This window comes from Mangifera indica, chromosome 16 (assembly GCF_011075055.1).
Source record: "Mangifera indica cultivar Alphonso chromosome 16, CATAS_Mindica_2.1, whole genome shotgun sequence".
NCBI lineage: Eukaryota > Viridiplantae > Streptophyta > Magnoliopsida > Sapindales > Anacardiaceae > Mangifera > Mangifera indica.
In genome coordinates, this window is record NC_058152.1 from 13,088,404 (window position 1) to 13,106,682 (window position 18,279).

General features: G+C 34.9%; 3 protein-coding genes across 5 annotated transcripts; 2 read left to right on the forward strand and 1 right to left on the reverse strand.

Annotated features, from left to right (window-relative positions):
* Positions 1-393: 393 nt before the first annotated feature.
* Positions 394-6,855, reverse strand: LOC123199213 (CD2 antigen cytoplasmic tail-binding protein 2-like). 3 transcript variants are annotated; one of them, XR_006498231.1, is made up of 11 exons: positions 6,637-6,854; positions 5,800-6,019; positions 5,086-5,211; positions 4,848-5,012; positions 3,873-4,005; positions 3,467-3,508; positions 2,037-2,357; positions 1,889-1,931; positions 1,614-1,691; positions 957-1,132; positions 394-865 (listed from the first exon to the last, which is right to left on the reverse strand). XR_006498231.1 is itself a non-coding variant. In XM_044614126.1 (10 exons), exons 1-10 carry the CDS (start codon positions 6,699-6,701, stop codon positions 1,072-1,074), a joined length of 1,254 nt encoding a protein of 417 aa, XP_044470061.1. In that variant the 5' UTR covers positions 6,702-6,854; the 3' UTR covers positions 394-1,071. The 3 variants fall into 3 exon arrangements, 2 of the variants coding, with proteins under 2 accessions (XP_044470061.1, XP_044470064.1); XM_044614126.1 differs by having other exon boundaries at positions 394-1,132; XM_044614129.1 differs by lacking the exon at positions 3,467-3,508 and having other exon boundaries at positions 394-1,132; positions 6,637-6,855.
* A 603-nt stretch (positions 6,856-7,458) lies between these two features.
* LOC123198515 (trafficking protein particle complex subunit 12-like) lies at positions 7,459-8,836 on the forward strand. The gene has a single exon (XM_044613197.1). It carries the CDS (start codon positions 7,507-7,509, stop codon positions 8,611-8,613), a length of 1,107 nt encoding a protein of 368 aa, XP_044469132.1. The 5' UTR covers positions 7,459-7,506; the 3' UTR covers positions 8,614-8,836.
* Positions 8,837-12,740: 3,904 nt separating this feature from the next.
* On the forward strand, positions 12,741-16,567 carry LOC123199312 (bifunctional aspartate aminotransferase and glutamate/aspartate-prephenate aminotransferase-like). The gene is given in 11 exon segments (XM_044614245.1): positions 12,741-13,016; positions 13,391-13,554; positions 13,557-13,603; positions 13,910-14,003; positions 14,103-14,206; positions 14,878-15,126; positions 15,212-15,325; positions 15,453-15,536; positions 15,725-15,895; positions 15,996-16,109; positions 16,242-16,567. Coding segments are annotated over 11 exon segments (1,428 nt in total). The 5' UTR covers positions 12,741-12,870; the 3' UTR covers positions 16,383-16,567.
* The last annotated feature ends 1,712 nt before the right edge of the window (positions 16,568-18,279 follow it).

Consider the following 18,279-nt stretch of genomic DNA (forward strand, 5'->3'; position numbering starts at 1 on the left):
ATTGAATCTAACCAATCTTACAAAAATATCTTCTAAGTATGATTAAACTTTACACTCCCACACAAAACGATCTTATTCTAGTTACAATAATAGATCTTGTGACAGTTCACGATAAACTTGTGAAAAATAGTCAAGCATTAGGCATTCCGATTCAAGTTTGGTAAGCACAAACCGAGCTTATTTTAATCAAATTGGTTTGATTTAGTTTAATTTTAAGTTATTTTATATAAAATATTTTCTTTTATCAATTTTATTTTACATATAGCATATTACATAAGAAATCATTTTTCAATAAAATTATTTTTATATCAAATTATGATTAGGAATCTCCCAACTCCATCTTAATCTGTTTGGGCTTTGGCTTCCTTTCTAACGTATTCAAACAAGAAATTATTGTTCAAACTGAGATCAAGCCAGCTCGACTCTATTCTAGTCATAAATTAATCACAATAATACGAGAACAAATAAGAGATCAGTCTCGTTGCAGGTTATGAGCATGTATTACCAAGGCAAAAAAGAATCTTTTCTTCCAAAACTCCAAGCTCCGATGAAAGATCCTTTGCTCGCCGACCACCAACCTTCCCAAGTCTCCCCCCCCCATACATGTACTTGCTTCAAAATTTACAGATGCTCTCACAGGATAACTGCTATGTTTTCCAAGATCATTGAAGGAAATGTAATACGTTTGACCCAAAAAATAAAATGTAACTGGAGCATTAAAATAGTTAGCTTTCAACGGAAAACCAACTAGCATAATTTCCAATCTCTAGTGTTACAAATTCTGTATCCTGTACAAAACCCTAAAGTGTAGCTGCAAAGTTGTACGCTATTCTGGAGGATACCATTACTTCAGGTACAGAAGTTCCTATAAAAAATGGGAAATGTCTTACCTTTAAGTGCAGTTTGAACTATTGATTTACGTAGTTGGAAGTAACCAATTAGGTTTACGACAAAACCTGGAAATCATAGACCTCAATAGAAACTTGAAGAGTGATGGCAGAAAGAGATTTGAGTTCAGTAGTTCCCCGTATAAAATTATTGACTCTAGAGATAAGAGAAGACAAAATTTCTTCAAGCACCAACAGCCTCATAAACCTCATCATATGCACCAGTCTCCTCGTTATATGAGTACCTAGATAAAAATAATTTAAGAAAATGGTGTCATCAAACTAACATTTTAATGGAATCTCACTGTTTAAAAGTTAAAAAAAAAAAAAAATTTTAATAGGGCCAAACTGAATTGTCAACATATCGCTTCTTTGTGTAATAGTGAGATACTCTTTAATCTAGCAAGGAAGAAACTTCCTACCTAACAAGAAGGTGATTTTTGGAATACCAGTGTCCAAAATGAAACCAAAAAGGAAATAAATATACTAAGCTCTAAACCATACATTAGTGATGTAAATATGTAAATTTATTGGTTTTAGTTCGGTAAATTAGAGAAACTTGATAACATGTGAGACTACAAAAATTATTTTCTGTATAAAAGGTTTTCAATCATGTTTCACTTCTCACTACAGCAAGTTTGGCAAGTTCCAGATCATAGGTGATGTCTCAGTGAACACATAAGCGGTACGAGCAATATTTTAGAAATGAAAAGGTCATATGCATACCATTGCCCTGAAGCCGCAGAGCAATATAGTCCGGTAGACGGATCATAATAGTAACCCAAACTGCTGCTGTAATAATACCTGAAGAGCATTATTTTATCCAATTAGCTCCGATATCTCACAATACTTGGTTATAAACAGATCCAGAATCAGAAATTTGTAAACAAAACAGATAAAATACATAAGAATCTGCCCATAAAAACAAATGACAGAAAATATATAACACACAACATAACAATCTGGACCTATAAAAAGAACTGTGAAAGAGAGAGTAGTACCCAGAAGACTCATCATAGACATAATCAGTTTCCAAAGATCCACCTGTAGACAAAGAAAAGTCAAATTGTACAAGGAAACAAAGGTCACATAAAGTAATTATTTCATCCTAAAAACTAGAAAAAATTGACATTCAATAATAGAGGTTACTCTCAGAAGCTGTGTTCTGCACATCTGATGATGATTGACTGATTGCACTCGTGTTAGGCTCATCAGTAGGTGGTTTATCAGTAGCATTTTCATCATCATCCCCAAACATATCATACCCATCACCTTCAGTATTTGGCATTTCAGTTGCAGTTATATTGGCACTTGAGGTTCCCACTGCAGATTCAGAGAACAACGAAGAAGCAGATCGAGGAGCAGTTCCATCAGAAAATGAGTACTTCACCCCATTTGAATCATGATTTCCCTGTCCAGCATTCAAAGATGGGCCCTTTCCCCTTGACTGAGCTAATCTCTCATAACCCTCTGCCAAAAGGGGAAAAAAAAAACAATGTTAATAATAGGCATTTATGATGTTTTTCCCCATATGCTCAAACTTAAAAATAACCTTAGCAAAGCTACTGCTCTCAAAACAAAACCATCAGATGTAATATACAAATTAAATGGAAAATGGTTTCCCCAATGCTCCAAATTATAACTTAAACTAGCAGTACCACAAGGGTACCAATTTGATCTTGCATGGTAACAAAAATAATCCACATAAAACTAGTTAACTAAAACTGAAATTTTAATCTAAGTGCAGTTAGCAATAGATTTTAGAACTAAGGATGAAAGGATAAATTTTTTCAACTGAATTTTTATTAAAAAAATTGAGTAATACTGCATGTACAAACAAATTGTACAAACTGAGTTGATAACATCTTATTAGGGGATTTTGAAGTGAAAGAAAAAGTAAATAATCACATCACCGAATTACAAGCTGCCACCTTGGTTTATATAGATAAGTTTGTACAATTTGTTTGTATGCATAGTTTTATTCAAAAAAATTATGTGATGAGAACATTAGCTTGTAATGTTCATTAAATATAAAACAAGGGTCTTCACCCATTGAGAATTTCGGTTGTCACATAATTAAGAACAAGACATTTTTCTCCATTAGTGTTTTCCAATTCTTGTGGACAGAAAACCCTCCATTTGCCTAAAAGTATGTAAAAATTTTGAGGCTTTACTAATATTTGTTATAAAAATCAGACAAGCAAACTTTATTTATATATTTTTAATAAACGACCCTAAGCACCAACAAATACACAATCACAACTTAATGCACATGTTTAACAGTCCAATTGCAAAAACAGAAAGCATATAGTTGTCTCCTCAAATCTAGATTTCAGATGGTTATCAGGTCCAATACTATCTATCGACATCAGAATATAACACTTGTACCAATGTCTTTCACAATTTTTTTAAGGAATATATATATATTAACAACACAGCATTATGCCACATTAGCAATCAAAAAATCCTACAAGATCATGCATACCCAACCATGATGCTTTTAATAGTGCATAAGATTGCTGAAACAGAATAATAAGATAGTAACAGAAGGTAGAGTTGCTAAGTGATATTGCACAAACCTGCCTCACGCACAAAAGTTTCCCGCTTGTCATTATACACATCTACAGAGCAAACGTTCAAACCGACAGGTGATTATTAATAATAATATGTTTATGAAAGGTAAAATCACAATTTTCAAACCTGATCCTGAAAGCTATCTGAATGATTTATATTAATATAGTAAAGAAACCCTTATCTCAGGAGCAATCCCCTTTTAAATCACAATACATATTTTCCATTAGTATCACTTCTCTAACAACTAATCCAAGTTCCACAATATGACTTGGCGGGGTATAAGATGATTATTATGGTTCATACTCAAACAATACTCACAAAATCCAGCCATGTATCCTGAACTTTCATAATGCTAAAATTGCCCTCCAACATTTTAAATAGCTTGAAAGCCCCAGAAAACAAGACACTTACTGAATTCCCCATTCTCTTCCATTAGCTTCATGGCATCCTCAGTTAGCTGGTCAAATACACGCTTTTTCTCTGCTGACATCTTTTCCTTTTTGTTATTTGAATTTCCCTTCAGTCTTCTCAAAGCTTGTGTAACCTGTCAGAGCAGCCAACCACATAAATCTTGTAAATATAGGCACATTACATATGTAAAATTATTTAACAGTTGAAGAAGTTAAAAAGTCACCGAATAAATGAAATTTGAATGGAACTTTAAGCTTGGCCAGAACCCAGACAAATACAAAATTTTTACTGTTATTCATTTCTTTCTACAAAAGGAATAAAATTATCTATATTTTTTATTGACCACATAAGCTTAAGATTTTTTAATATATATGGTATCACAAGAAGAAATAACTTTAAAATATTTCAACACGTCCCAAAGTCCAACATTAGACTGATCAAATCCACCCACAAAGATTTTAATCATGCAAATTCAAAAACCAAACACTTCTTGTGATCTAAGTACCCTCCATTCTCTACTTGTTAAAGACATAATGACTACAAACTGCCAGCTTTGAAACTAATAAGCTAAAACATGGCATATCACATATAAAAAGACCAACAAATGGTATTAAGTTTATTGATGTGACAGTCAAATAACTCTGAAATCCTATGTTAACAGGACTGCCCCATGGAATATAATGATTGTGAGAAGAAACATACATGTAGCTGGCTTTGCAGCCTAAGATTTATAAAAAAAAAAAAGATCAATGTGAGAGTACTTATAAGTATATAACTTGGAATCAGAACCATGAAGTGAAAAATTCAGCAGAGAAACACTGAGATTTGCAGTGCCACTCTAGTGAAGCAGCCTAATATAAAGCAATTAAAGAAAGAACAAATTTGATATTTCTAGCTATGTTTTCAAAAGAACCACAAGACAGAAAATATATATATATATATATATTTTTATATCCAGAAACAATGTGGGTTTACAGTTTCTCCCCGCTCAAGCATGTTGGCGATACGCCTCTTTATCACTCCTAGCTCTTCAGAAGTGAGGTCAGGCATCTCATCTTCGACTTCATTATCAACATGTTGCTGTGTGACAGCAGTACCAGCAAATCTTTGATCAATTTCAAGACTATCAAGCCATGCATCCTGTAAGAATCCATATGAAAGCTATAAACAAGGACAACCTTTGAACGAGAGTAGGTAAAAACAGAAAAATTACCTTGATTTCATTATCATTGACATATTCAACGAAATTTCCATCTGCATCAAAATAACCCTCTTCTCTCTCCTTGTCCAGATTAAAGGGCTCTATGTGAATCCCATCATCAACGAAATTTTCATTATCCTGTCAAAAGAAATTTCCAATCAGTCTGTGGAATCCCCTGAACCAATAATAGGTAAGCCTGACAACCTTTTGGGCTGTAATATGTTGTTTTGATTCAGTAAAAAGGCATTCCAAAAACTATAACTATGCCACAGATGAGCATGGGATTATAAACTCCAAAGCACAGTTACTAACCACTTAACAGAATACCAGACACTTAAGGATTATAAACAACGATGTGTGGCAAACAACTCCTCCACAGTGCTGACATTAAACAAGCATTAGGCTTGTTTATTCAATGTATATAAATATATATCATATCATTGGTTTCATAAAAGTTTTATAGGTTTTTATGGGAACTACACTTTTGGGAAAAAAATGTATTATAGTAGACCAAGGGAAGTAGCGTTCAAAGGGTTAGAGATTCCAAACAGCATTTTTTTTTTTTAATAAAAATGATCAGTCACTCATTAAATTTTTATTAAAACTTGCTTCATCACAAAGCCTAAGCTATAATAAGTATTATGCTCCAACCAGCCTATATTGATAGTTCACTACACATTATCATTATAACATATTCAAGAAAGGGATATGTAAAGAAAAAGGGACCTCATAAGTCTCTTCAGCAGCTGAGATATTAATAATGCCTCTATTTTCTTCACTACAAAGCTCATAAGTCATTTGGTTCCTACGATTAGCACGCTCCTTGGCAGCAAAACGAGGATCTGTTAAGTCAGTTTGGCCATCATCAACAGCTTTGCCTTTGTCCACCACCACATCATCCCCAGGCTTCACCTTCTTACCCTTCGGGAATCTCACTCTTTTCTGCCTGTAAATCAAAACTACATATCAAAATCTAAGCAGAATCTCACTAGACAAGTGAAACAAAAGAACTTCAGCTACTGGCTCAGAAATGAAGCATAAAAATGATAGAATTCACAGATCACTCACAGTAAATCACCAAAATGATTTTTTGTAGCCTACTTCCTGAACTCAGGTTAGAGAACCCTTTAAATTCATAACTTTGCGGAAGCAGGAAATTTATGGCTATTTGCCCATTTTCTCCAACATCAAATGCTTTGTTACTATTCATATTTCGACACCAATTTTAAGATTGAACGTCACCAAAACGTTGTGCGTTACCAATACAATGTTGATCTCAGTAATAGTTCCAGAACCTAGCATTTCCTTAACAAATTAATAACTTGGCCGAAACCCTCTAACTAAAATCTAACAGAAACCCAATCAAGCTCAAGTTTTTTTTTTCTCTGAATTCAATTGCAAGATGGCACGTAAAAAAAACCCTAATAAATAGCACCAACAGCAGGCTTCATATTATGCTCAGAAATTAAGAACAAGAAATTAACTTGAGGGTCCAGTGACAAGAGATTAAAGATTTAAAAGACCAAAATGAGAGAAAAATTAAAAGCAAAATTAGGGTTTTACATGGGTTGTTTGCTGGAATCTTTGTCTTCAAAGAACTGGCGCTTGCGTGAGCGTTTATCTTCCATTGTCAACGAGTGTATGATAATAGAATATAATCAGTTGCAGCTAATTTTCCTGAGGTTGAAGACGATGATGAGATGAGAGAGACTCGGTGAATGTTCTAAAAGAAACATCTAGTCCTGCGTTCATTTGAGAAACTTTAAAACCATTATTAAATTAAAACTGAATAAAAATTGACCATTTGATATTGTGAAATTTAAAACTAGCCCAATTGTAGTGTTGAAAGCCCATAACACCGAAAAAGACATGCAATATAACCCCCGCGCCCCTTTTTTTTTTTTTTTAATAATAGGACAGCTCGCATAGGTTAGATAAATTCAAGATATAATGATCAAATTTATAATTATTGTATCAAGTAAATCAATTTTTACAAGTGTGACAGAAGCTTTAATATAAACTTTTACTTTAAAAGTTTTAATACTCAATTAGTTTTGTTATCCGTAAATTATGTAAAAACTTATCATTCTATCTACATAAATCATAAATCATGAAATTGAAACCCGCTAAATTCAATTAGAACTCTAGATGAGAGTGTCCTAACTCGAATATGGTTGGCTTGGAGCCAAACATCAAACCGAAATCAAACTAATTTAGTTTAGGTCTAATCTTAATCTTGCTTTCAACTTGACTCATATTATAATTCAACAAAAACAGCCCATTCTCAATCTTCTGATTTCAATTTCTCAGCACGGCCAAAACCCAAGCCCAAGCTCAAGCCCATGACAAAACGCACCGTTTTATTTCCCTTCAACAAAACCCGCCTTCTCCTTCCTCCATTTCCAAATTCCACGCAACGCAAACTCCACAGCCATGGACGACTCGGATCAGACCCAAACCGAAACCCCGACCAGGATCACCGATCCACTAACAAACGCCTTCGGATCCCTCAAAGACCTCGCTCCCGAACTCGACTCCCTCCAAGAACTGGCCACGCGCGGATCGTGGCGCTCGATTCTCGACAAAGTCTCACGCGCCCGCTCGCTGTCTCTCCTCACTCTGCCCCACCACCACCTGACCTACCTCGCATACAACGCCCTCGCTTTGATGAAACTTCGCCGTTTCGACGATGCTGCCCAAGAGCTCGACTCGCTCGAAGACTTTAACAGCTCCAGTTACCGGTACGAATCGTACCCACATGCCTACCCGAACCGGACCGGATCCATGGTTCCCTTCTCCCTTCGGTGGCTTCACGCGGTTCTCCCGTTTAAGATGTTGAACCGGCAGGAAGGTCTTGACCGGTTTTATCTACTCCTCGATTTCGTCCGCGATAAATTGAGACAAAAAAAGGACGAGAAATTGGACTTGTCGGCGAGTGTGTGGAGGAAACGAGAAGTTTTTGTGGTTTACAGTTTGATTGGCTATCATTTGACTGGGAAAGAGTTTGGTGTTTGTTTGAATCTGGTTCGAGAATTATTAAAGAATTCTGACGATTTTGACCCTGTGTTGGTCTCCAAATTAGGGTACATACAGATGCAAATTGGGGATTTGGAGGGCGCTAGTAAGTCGTTTAATAGGGTCGAGGAAGTGCTTAAGTCGAAGGAGAGTGATGGGAGTGTGGTTGAGTTGAGGAATCTTGTGAACAGGAACAAGGCGTTGGTGTATTTGATTGGGAAGGATTATGTGTCAGCGGTCAGGGAGTATGAGGTGTGTATCGAGAGGGATGGTAATGATGTGGTGGCCGTGAATAACAAGGCATTGTGCTTGATGTATTTGAGGGATTTATCGGATGCGATTAAGGTGTTGGAGAATGCGCTTGAGCGAGCGCCCACAGTGATGTTGAATGAGACAGTGGTGGTGAATTTGTGTAGTATGTATGAGTTGGCTTATGTGAATCACTCGGATATTAAGCGGACGTTGAGTAGTTGGATTTCTAGGGTTGCGCCTGATGATTTTGATTCATCTTGCATGAGGATTTGAGGTAATTAACTGTGGTTGTTGAAGGAAAAAAAATTGTGTTTGGATAAGATAATTTTTTGAAATGTAGGATGAAATTGTGGAAATTTTTTATAATGGAGATAGGAATTAATTGAGAAATGGTAGCAATTTGTTGCTGAATTGACATTAGATGTATATGTAATTGTGTGTCCGTGTAATAATCTATGGGACAATAATAATGGATGAGATGAGTTTTTGAAATGTAGAATTTGCACAAACTTTAAATAATGTGTATAGGATTGATTGAGAAAGGTTGCGATTTGTTGATGAATTGAAATTACATTTATATCTGATTGTGTTCTAATTACGTGTCATTTGATTATTGATTTCTCTTCTGTTTAATAATGTATGGACAATTTCATGATTTACAGATGACCTCGTGTGGGTTTTTAATGAGGCATGTAGGACTGAATTGAATCACTCTTATTCTGGATGTATCATACTTGGTTAGACATTGGTTGAGTTGAGTCATTGAAATTTATGTGGAACATATTGTACTTGGCTAGAGATGGGTCAAGTGATTGAAGTTTTTATGCGAGGAACTTATTATACTTGGCTAGAGATTGTCGAGTCATTGAAATCTATGTTTATATGGTGTATTGATGCTTATGTTGTAAATGTGGATGAGATTATCTTTCTTTATGCATGATGGGGTTTGGGAAATTATTTTGTAATGCATATAGGAAATAATGAGGTTGACTTGTTTGTTGAGAAATGGTCGCTTTATGTTGCTGAATTCACATTACTTGTGTACGTGATTGTGATATAATTTCCGTGTCTTATGGATGAGTCCGATGTTGTGTATGGAGAGTTTCATTCTCAATTAATTAAAGTGAAAGGGTTATGTGGTGTATATTATCAACTCTAATTTTATCAGAATGACAAGATAATCTTTTGATATATAGGATGAGTTTGCACAAATTCTTGTTGTTGCATGTGCAATTCAGTTGAGTTTGAATTGTTTGTTGAGAGATAGTACTTCTGGCTAGATTTTAGTGCTTGAAGTCTTTATTCTAGTGCTCAATGGCATTGTATTTATATGTGTTTATGATCGAATATGCATTTCGTTTGTCAATGCAATAATGGATGGGAGATTCTATTATATGCAGGCTGAGTCTGTGCAAGCTTTCCATAATGCATGTAATATTAATTTGAGTGTGCCTGAATCTGGAACATATCTTACTCAGCAATACATGGAATATGGCTTCTCCCCTTTGAGTGTTATTGAGATGACACTTCTGGAGTGCATGCTAATTCTTGCTTTCAATTAGGATTTCTTGTCCTAATGTGTGCATTAATAACGGGTCAAAACTAGCTCATTTTGCTCTTCAAATACTAGTTGAGTCCTGTTTTCGGTGTTTGACTAACATAGAACAAATCTTTTGTTTAACTTGATTATTTGCTGGTTAGGGCAGAAGATAGTTTCATTTCTCATTCAATGAACTGTAATTGAATTTTGTATAATACTGATTGGTGGTAGAACTGTCTAGACTCTGTGAAGGGTATTGATTATCTCTGTGAGATGCATATAATTGTTTGAACTGCTCAGTGGAATGCTTTTAACTTGTTTTGTTATCAAACAGATCATGAATCCATCAAATTAGAAAAGTTCATAATAACAATGTATGCATTTTCTAGCCTATGCTGTGATACAGGTCCTGTAATGTTTGTGGAATGGTTTTCCCATGTCTTGACTCATTATAAGCCTAACATTGTATGCCATAAATTATATGTTCCTCTGGATTACCTGGTGTTTACCGTTGGCTTGTTCTGCTTAAATCATATGTATGAATTGTGAATGATTCTTGATGTTTGAGATTGTTAGGGACCTAACCAATTATTCCACCAAAAAAGCGCCAAAACACAAACAATAAATAGAATAAAAACACTTTTTATTGATAAAGGGTGGGGGTTTTCAATGGATAAATTGATAATTTGAAGAGTCGGGGCCTCTCATTTCCGGCTATTTGAGACTCTAGAGACCTCCCAGTCAACCCTACGGGGCTGCCCACAGCCTAAGCTGTTTGAAGGACTAATTTTCTTTCCTCCCTTATTTAAAAGGGCAACAGCAATAAGGAAAAAAGGGACAAGAAAAATATTAGAGTTTCGAGCAACTTAACTGTGGGAAGCCTTTAGGCTGATTTGGGAGGTAACCGGCATTTTGAATTGCCAGATTTGGAGGTTTTGACTTCTTGAATTACTGATTTATCTATTTGTAAATCCCCTTTATCTACAAAAGAGTTTCAGTTTTCTTTATTCGTTTGCATTTTTTCATTGTATTGGTTGGGATCCTAATAGAGATAAAATCCGTTCATCAAACATTAGATCAGGGTTTTCGATTTTGTTTTTTATAGGATCAGAAATAGTCAAGCTGTGATCCTTTTGTGAGTGAACCAGTTGGTGGGTAGGAGGAAGAATTGAACTCTTATTTGACATGTACAATAACAGGGAAACATATTTGACCAGACTCAGAAAATATCTAAAAATTTTAATAAATCAATTTGAAAATTGAAGATAAACCTTTGTTTTGTAAATATATTCATACAAATATATTTCTTTTCTTTTTTTTTTTATTTTTATGGTTTTAATGTTTTTCAATTTCTTCCCATGGTTATTGAGGTATAGTTCGTGGACGAACTAATTATTTTTAGATTTTGTAAGTTACTTGTAATTTGGCTTTTGAAGTTAGGATCGATTGATAACCTTTTAGTAGCTTACTGGGAGAGACTTAACTTATTTTTAGATTTTGTCCGTTTCTCCTTCTAGTTTGGAATCTTTTATTGAGTTAATTCTGATTGAAAAAATTGAAATAATTTAGTTTGATTGCCTCACCTATACGTCAACGTTTTGAAGGACTCTTGATGAAGTAAATGGGGTAGGTGGTCACCGTACAAACTGCACAAGAGCTTCTTTAAGCAAATTATGTTCTAAGCTACGACATTCTATTTTTAAAATAATTATTTTTTAAATATAATTTAGAAATAAATCAATATTTGTCGATTATTTTATATGTTTTAATATTCAAATACCTTAGTATGGTAATATTAATAAACAAGCTTAAATCCAGTAGGACAAATTTTGGATTTAATAATTGATTATATAATTATTAAATTAAATAAAATAAAAGTTTAATCCTGATACGCAAAATTTGAACTCGTTTTTTTATATATAAAGTTTCATTTTTTTATCAATTAAATTACTTATTGAAGGGTATTTAATCATATTATTGTCAGTTTATTTAAGTTAAACGAATCTAAAATCAATTCGAATTTGATTCAAATTTATAATATTTCATTCAAATTAATTCACATTATTATATAATATCATTAAAAATTTGACAATGGGAAAACAATGTTAATAGTGGGAGGGCAATCCTTACAAATGAGTAAAACTTGATATGAATTACTAAATCGAAACTTTAGTTTAAATTTAAATCATTCAAAACCCAACAATAAATTTGTATTGAGCTAGCTAAGCCCCAAATAAGGGTTGTTTGGTTACTAAATAATAAATATTACTTTAGTAATCTATATTTTATTATTTATAATACATTATTTGATTTTTTAGTAATAAAATATTATAATAATATTTTATTATTAATAGTGATATAACAAATAATAAAATAATAATTTGATTACCACATTCATTTTAGATATTAAAATATTACTATGTAATTTTGATTTTATTATATTATATTCTTATTTATTAATTTTATAAAATAATCTTATTTTAAATTAATTATAAAAAAAATATTTAAATAAAATAATTTATTAATATTTTTTATTACTATTAATTAAATATAATAATTGTTTCAATCTATCAATATTTATTAAATTTTATAAAATATAATTTTACCTCACTCATACCAAAGTTTGCGTTTAGAGTTTGGTACGAAGGTGTGCATTGGACTAAGCTAGTACACTTACCCACCTTCATAATTAATTTTTTTTTAATCACCTACTTCTGTTGACTTGTCCTCCACCCTTGATGAAAACCTATCACACTTTCTCCACCGTCGATCTTAATCTTCATCTTAACTCCTCCCTCACACTCAATCACAGCCCTCTAAAATCTTCCCCATGGCCCTTTAAATCACTTGCACACAAACTAATCCCCACTGAATCTTCCCCCCACCAACACCACCAACGACAAGAACTCCTCTGTTTTCCCACCAACCTCTCCTCTGTTTCCCTTTAAACCAAAGAGAAAGCTTCTTCATTTTTGTGGGTAAATTCTTCGATGGCCAGCTCTCTGCGCTCCCTCCCGTCCTCTTCTGGCTTGATCCCCAATTCAGCTCACTCCCGGCAGGAAAAATTGAAGCTTTTGACAAGCTCTCGATCGGTTTCTTTCCCTTCTCAGGTGGCTCACAATTTGTGTCTTTCTAGGTAAGTTATTTTTTCGGGTTCTGGGTTTGGATTTTTGTTTTAAAAGTTTGTGTATTTATTGATCAACGTGGCGAACTTGAAGTGGGCTCTGGGGATGATGCAGCCTAGGAGGTTATCAAACATCAAGCAACCTTTTTATTTTTCTTGGCTTGGAGGGTAATGAAGTGGGGAAAATTAAAGAAGATTTTGATTGGTTTATGTATTGTGTAAAGTGTATTTTTTATAACATGTGCGTATTAGGAAAAGTAGGAAGGAACCACTCCTCTCTCTCCCCAAGAAAGTGGTGGTTTATTATTGTTATTTTTATTAAGTTCATATTTTTAACTTACAAAGGTGTGAAATGTGAAGTGGGTTTCTGGTTTTCTGGATAATAGAGGCGTGGAGAATAGTAGAATAGTGAGGAGCGTGCGGGCTTGTAGTGGAGAAATGCAAGTTGATATCTCTTTGAGTCCCAGAGTTAACGCGGTTAAGCCTTCGAAGACTGTGGCCATATCCGATCAGGCCGCTGCGCTTGCTCAAGCTGGAGTACCCGTTATTCGTTGGCTGCCGGAGAGCCTGATTTTGATACCCCAGCTGTAATTGCGGAGGTAAATTTTGTTTTGCTGTTTTTAGTTTTGGTTTTGGTTGCAATTAGATTGTGGATATTTGATGTAATTTGATAAATTTTATGATTGGTGAATGGTAGTTTAGTTGGTTGGATCTATTGATATTGATTCTTGGTAACAACCGTTTGGAAAGGGGTTTGGTTTGGCTTTGTAAGTTTGGAGTAATAATAAAAAAATTAGAAAAGAGATAGATTTAATGGAATTTCTTATAGGGGAGACTTTATGGTAAATTTTTGTAATGAGGTGTGTAATTATGATTTAGCTGAATTTGTTTTCTGGATTTTCTAGGCTGGGGTAAATGCAATTCGTGAAGGCTACACAAGGTACACTCCAAATGCGGGTACTTTGGAACTTCGTTCAGCAATTTGTCATAAGCTAAAAGGTTATCTGGCTGCTGTTTCTATACTTTGTGTGGTTTTTAGTTGTGTGATGAGTTTATAAAATTAGTGATTTATTTATGTTTTGTTTTTGATTGTTATAGAGGAGAATGGGTTATCATATGCACCTGATCAAATTTTGGTTAGCAATGGAGCTAAACAGAGCATCTTTCAAGCTCTGCTTGCTGTTTGTTCCCCGGGAGATGAGGTGAGTACTATATGATTCTTATTTAGGTAATTGGTTATAGCTCTATTTGATTAAACCAAGTTAGTAGCTATGATTTTGGTAATTTACTTGCAATCTTACTGAAATTAAGTGTTATAGTCTTCCTTAAGAGACATAGAAAATTTAGTATGATTACTATAGTACTTTAAACTCGTGGGACTTATGACATGAGTCCTTGCAAGTACATCAAAGAATTGTGGTAGTTAATGGATGATTTATTATGATTGTGGCCAAACTAATGTGTTCTAGCTTTGTATTGACTTAGCATTGGAACAGTCAACTTCTTTAAGCTCTGGTGGTTGGTCTCTGGGAAGACATTTCTTGCATGATATGTCTTCTCAGTAAATTTAGATCATCACGAAAAATAACCAGCACGTGTTTATTGTTGGACTGCAGTAGGGTTTAAATTTGGAAAATTTTGGAATGTAATGAAATAGTTGGTTGGTAATGCTGCATACATGCTCTTTCAAATGATAATTGTTGCCTAATACATCTATATTGTGCTATGAAAATATTGGCAAGATTAATAATTTAGGATTGTTACTCCACATGCCAATGTGGAGTCCTGTTGTCAGTTTCTTCCATTTAAATGTAACATTTTCTGTTGTAGGTGGGTCACATCATTAATAAGTGTTCTCTCTTTCCTTTTTCAGGTTATAATTCCAGCTCCATATTGGGTTAGTTACCCAGAAATGGCAAGGATAGCTGATGCAACTCCTGTGATTCTTCCAACGAAAATTTCTGAAAATTTTCTCTTGGATCCGAAACTTCTTGAATCAAGTCTGACTGAGAAGTCAAGACTTTTGATTCTATGTTCTCCATCCAACCCAACAGGATCTGTTTATCCCAAGAAATTGCTTGAAGAGATTGCAAAGATTGTAGCTAAACATCCCAGGCTTCTGGTACAAACTGACTGAACCTGGAACTCTTTAGTTCCTGCACTTTGCCAATATTTGAATCTTGAACATTCTTTTCCTTGTTTGTCAGGTGCTGTCTGATGAAATATATGAGCACATAATTTATTCGCCAGCTACTCATACAAGCTTTGCGTCTTTACCGGGTATGAAGGATAGGACTTTGACTGTTAATGGGTTTTCTAAGGTAAATCAATAGTGATCCATTGCAAGCTTAGGTGATAAAGCCTTAAAATTTCATTGCCTTTTATCATTGATTAAATCAAGCAGTTGCTTTCACTCTTGGGATTTACATATGAATATGACATTTCTAGGCCTTCGCTATGACTGGTTGGCGACTTGGATATATTGCTGGCCCTAAGCACTTTGTTGCTGCTTGTAACAAGCTCCAGAGTCAGGTATGCTACATTCGTATTAATCTACACTTAATTTTCTGTTGAACTCCTGCATTGAATTTTGTGTTTTCTGAATATCTATTTTTTTATATATCTAAAACATAATTCTTTTTGCTACTTTGAGATGCATTATTTTTCATATGTATTTGAACTGTGTGGCTTGATTTTATTTCTTTGTTATGTCATTGCAGTTCACTTCAGGTGCCAGTAGTATATCTCAAAAAGCAGGAGTTGCTGCATTAGGTTTGGGCTATGCAGGTGGGGAGGCCGTTTCCACTATGGTTAAAGCGTTCAGGGAGCGGCGTGATTTCTTGGTTAAAAGCTTTGGAGAACTGGATGGGGTTAAAATGTCAGAACCTCAGGTACTAGCCTCTGCTCGATGTGCAATTTTTGTAATCTCATTTCTTATTATTTTCTTCACTTGCTACCTTACTCTTTGTAATTCTCATTTGTTGCTTGCAGGGAGCTTTCTATCTCTTCATCGATTTCAGTTCTTACTATGGATCAGAGGCTAAAGGTTTTGGGAAAATTGAAAATTCTGAATCCCTTTGTCGTTACTTGTTGGACCAGGCTCAGGTATTATGTGGTTGCTTCATAATTTCCTCTTATTCAAACAACAAAAGCACTTTGTTAATTAGAGTTCCTTAAACATTCTGTGTAGTTTTATTTTATCTTCACTCTAATTTCATCATGGTCACCAATTTATAGGTAGCATTGGTCCCGGGAGACGCGTTTGGGGATGACAGTTGTATCCGCATCTCCTATGCTGCATCCCTCACCACCCTACAGGCTGCCGTGGAGAGAATTAAGAAAGCACTTATCGTGCTCAGGCCTGCCGTCCCTGTTTAGAAAAGATGAATGCTAATTCAAAGTTGCCATTCTTGTACCTCTTGGAATTGAAGATCTGTATTCGAATAATGTAGGTTCATTTTTTGTTGTCTCAGCAATGGATTATGTACCTTTCTCTATGTAACTGGAAAAATATTCACTGTTTTATATTGTTATTTATTGCATTTGAAGGACATTAGAGGAAACATTTGTCACTTTTTGTGTTATAAAGGCTCAACCAGCGGAAAGGTTTCTTTCTTATGCAAAAGAAAAATTGTAAGGAGAGATTAAGAGGAAGGAAATCTCTTCCTTGCCCTCCTGGAATTGTTTTTGCTATGCGAAGGACCTCCTGAAGAAACTACTACATGAACCACAAGTCTATCAACCTCTCTATGTAAAACATTCTCTTCCTTTCACAATTTCCTTCCAGGCCTATTATGTATAATCCTGGAATAGCAAGATCAGGAAAGCCGCCAAAAACCTTTAGACAAGCTGGTTTAATATTTTTTCTGAGCGCGATTTGGTCAAGGATCCCTTCTAGAGCCTCTAGCTACCATCGGAGAAGAGCTTGTCAGAAAGGTCATTTTTCTTGTAAGGTCAGTTGGACTAGCTAGCGAGTTCCTGTGCAAAATACTATTAGAAGTGGAGGTCTTAGAGGAGATTGTTTTCTTTGATTTGGAAACAACAGTGCCCAGAAAAGCTGAACAAGGCTTCTGGGTATTGGAGTAAACTGTTGAAAATGCACCTGCGTTTGAAGGAGTTGCTGACAACATATTCAGTATTTTGAATTCCAGAGTGTAGGCAGGCCACAAAATACAAAGATTTGATTGTGCTCATCAAAGAAGCCTTTGCTCACATTGCGAAACCGGTGCTGGAGCCTCTTGGGATGATTGATTCTTTGGGAGTCTTGTCTGAGAAATTTGGTAGAAGAGCTGGTAATATGAAGGTATGCAGTAAATTAGCAGCAGTTTTTGTATGTGATGCTTCATGCTATAGTAATAAAGACCAATGTTTCCACGATTAGACCAGACTTTGACCCAGTCAAGAGGTCGGTTTGGGTCTTTTTCGATCACCAGTTCGACTGGTGATTGAATCAAGATACAACACTGTTAATATAAAAATTAGAACAATGTATAACTGGATTGTATTTTGGCATGATGATTTGTTGCATATCCTCAACTTGCCCTTTCCAATTGCAAGGACTCAAAAGCATTTACAAATTTGTAAGTTAACATGCTTAGGGGTTAACCATATTGACTTAATAGTTGAACCTTAACCTAACACGATTCGTTTGGTTTGACCATCTGTTAATCTAGTCCAACATCACACATTAAACTGAAACTTGACCTAGACTGGGCTGATGACAGGTCCTGATATAAACCAATTGAACCAATGGTCTGAGTTTCAAAACCATCATAAAAATGCATGAGAATTTCTGGTGTATGATAATTTCGAAAATCCTATCCTTATTATCATGCCATAAATTTAGATGGCTTCATAGGCTTCTTACTTTGGGCTTGGGCAACCAAAACACAGGTATGCAAATATCGATTCAAATCTCTGATTATGTGCACTTACATTTTTGCTTCTGCATGAATCATTTAGCTCACAAACCATGCAAACGGAATTGATCATGGATGGCTGCTTTACTCTAAGCAGGAGTCTTGATGATGTCAGGATGAATTTGGAGGTCCTCAAGCATTGTTCAACCATGCTCTTTCTTGTTACAGACGATAACTTGACTCTGAAAATAAGGTTCCCGTCATGTCCTATACTAGAAGGGGATTTTCCTACATAAAGTTGAACTTGAATTCGAATTAGACATTATACCTTCAATCTAAGTTCGAACTAATCCCAAGTTCGACTTTGCTCAACTCAGATTGAATCCAGTTGTAGGTTTAATATCTTTCAGGAAAAA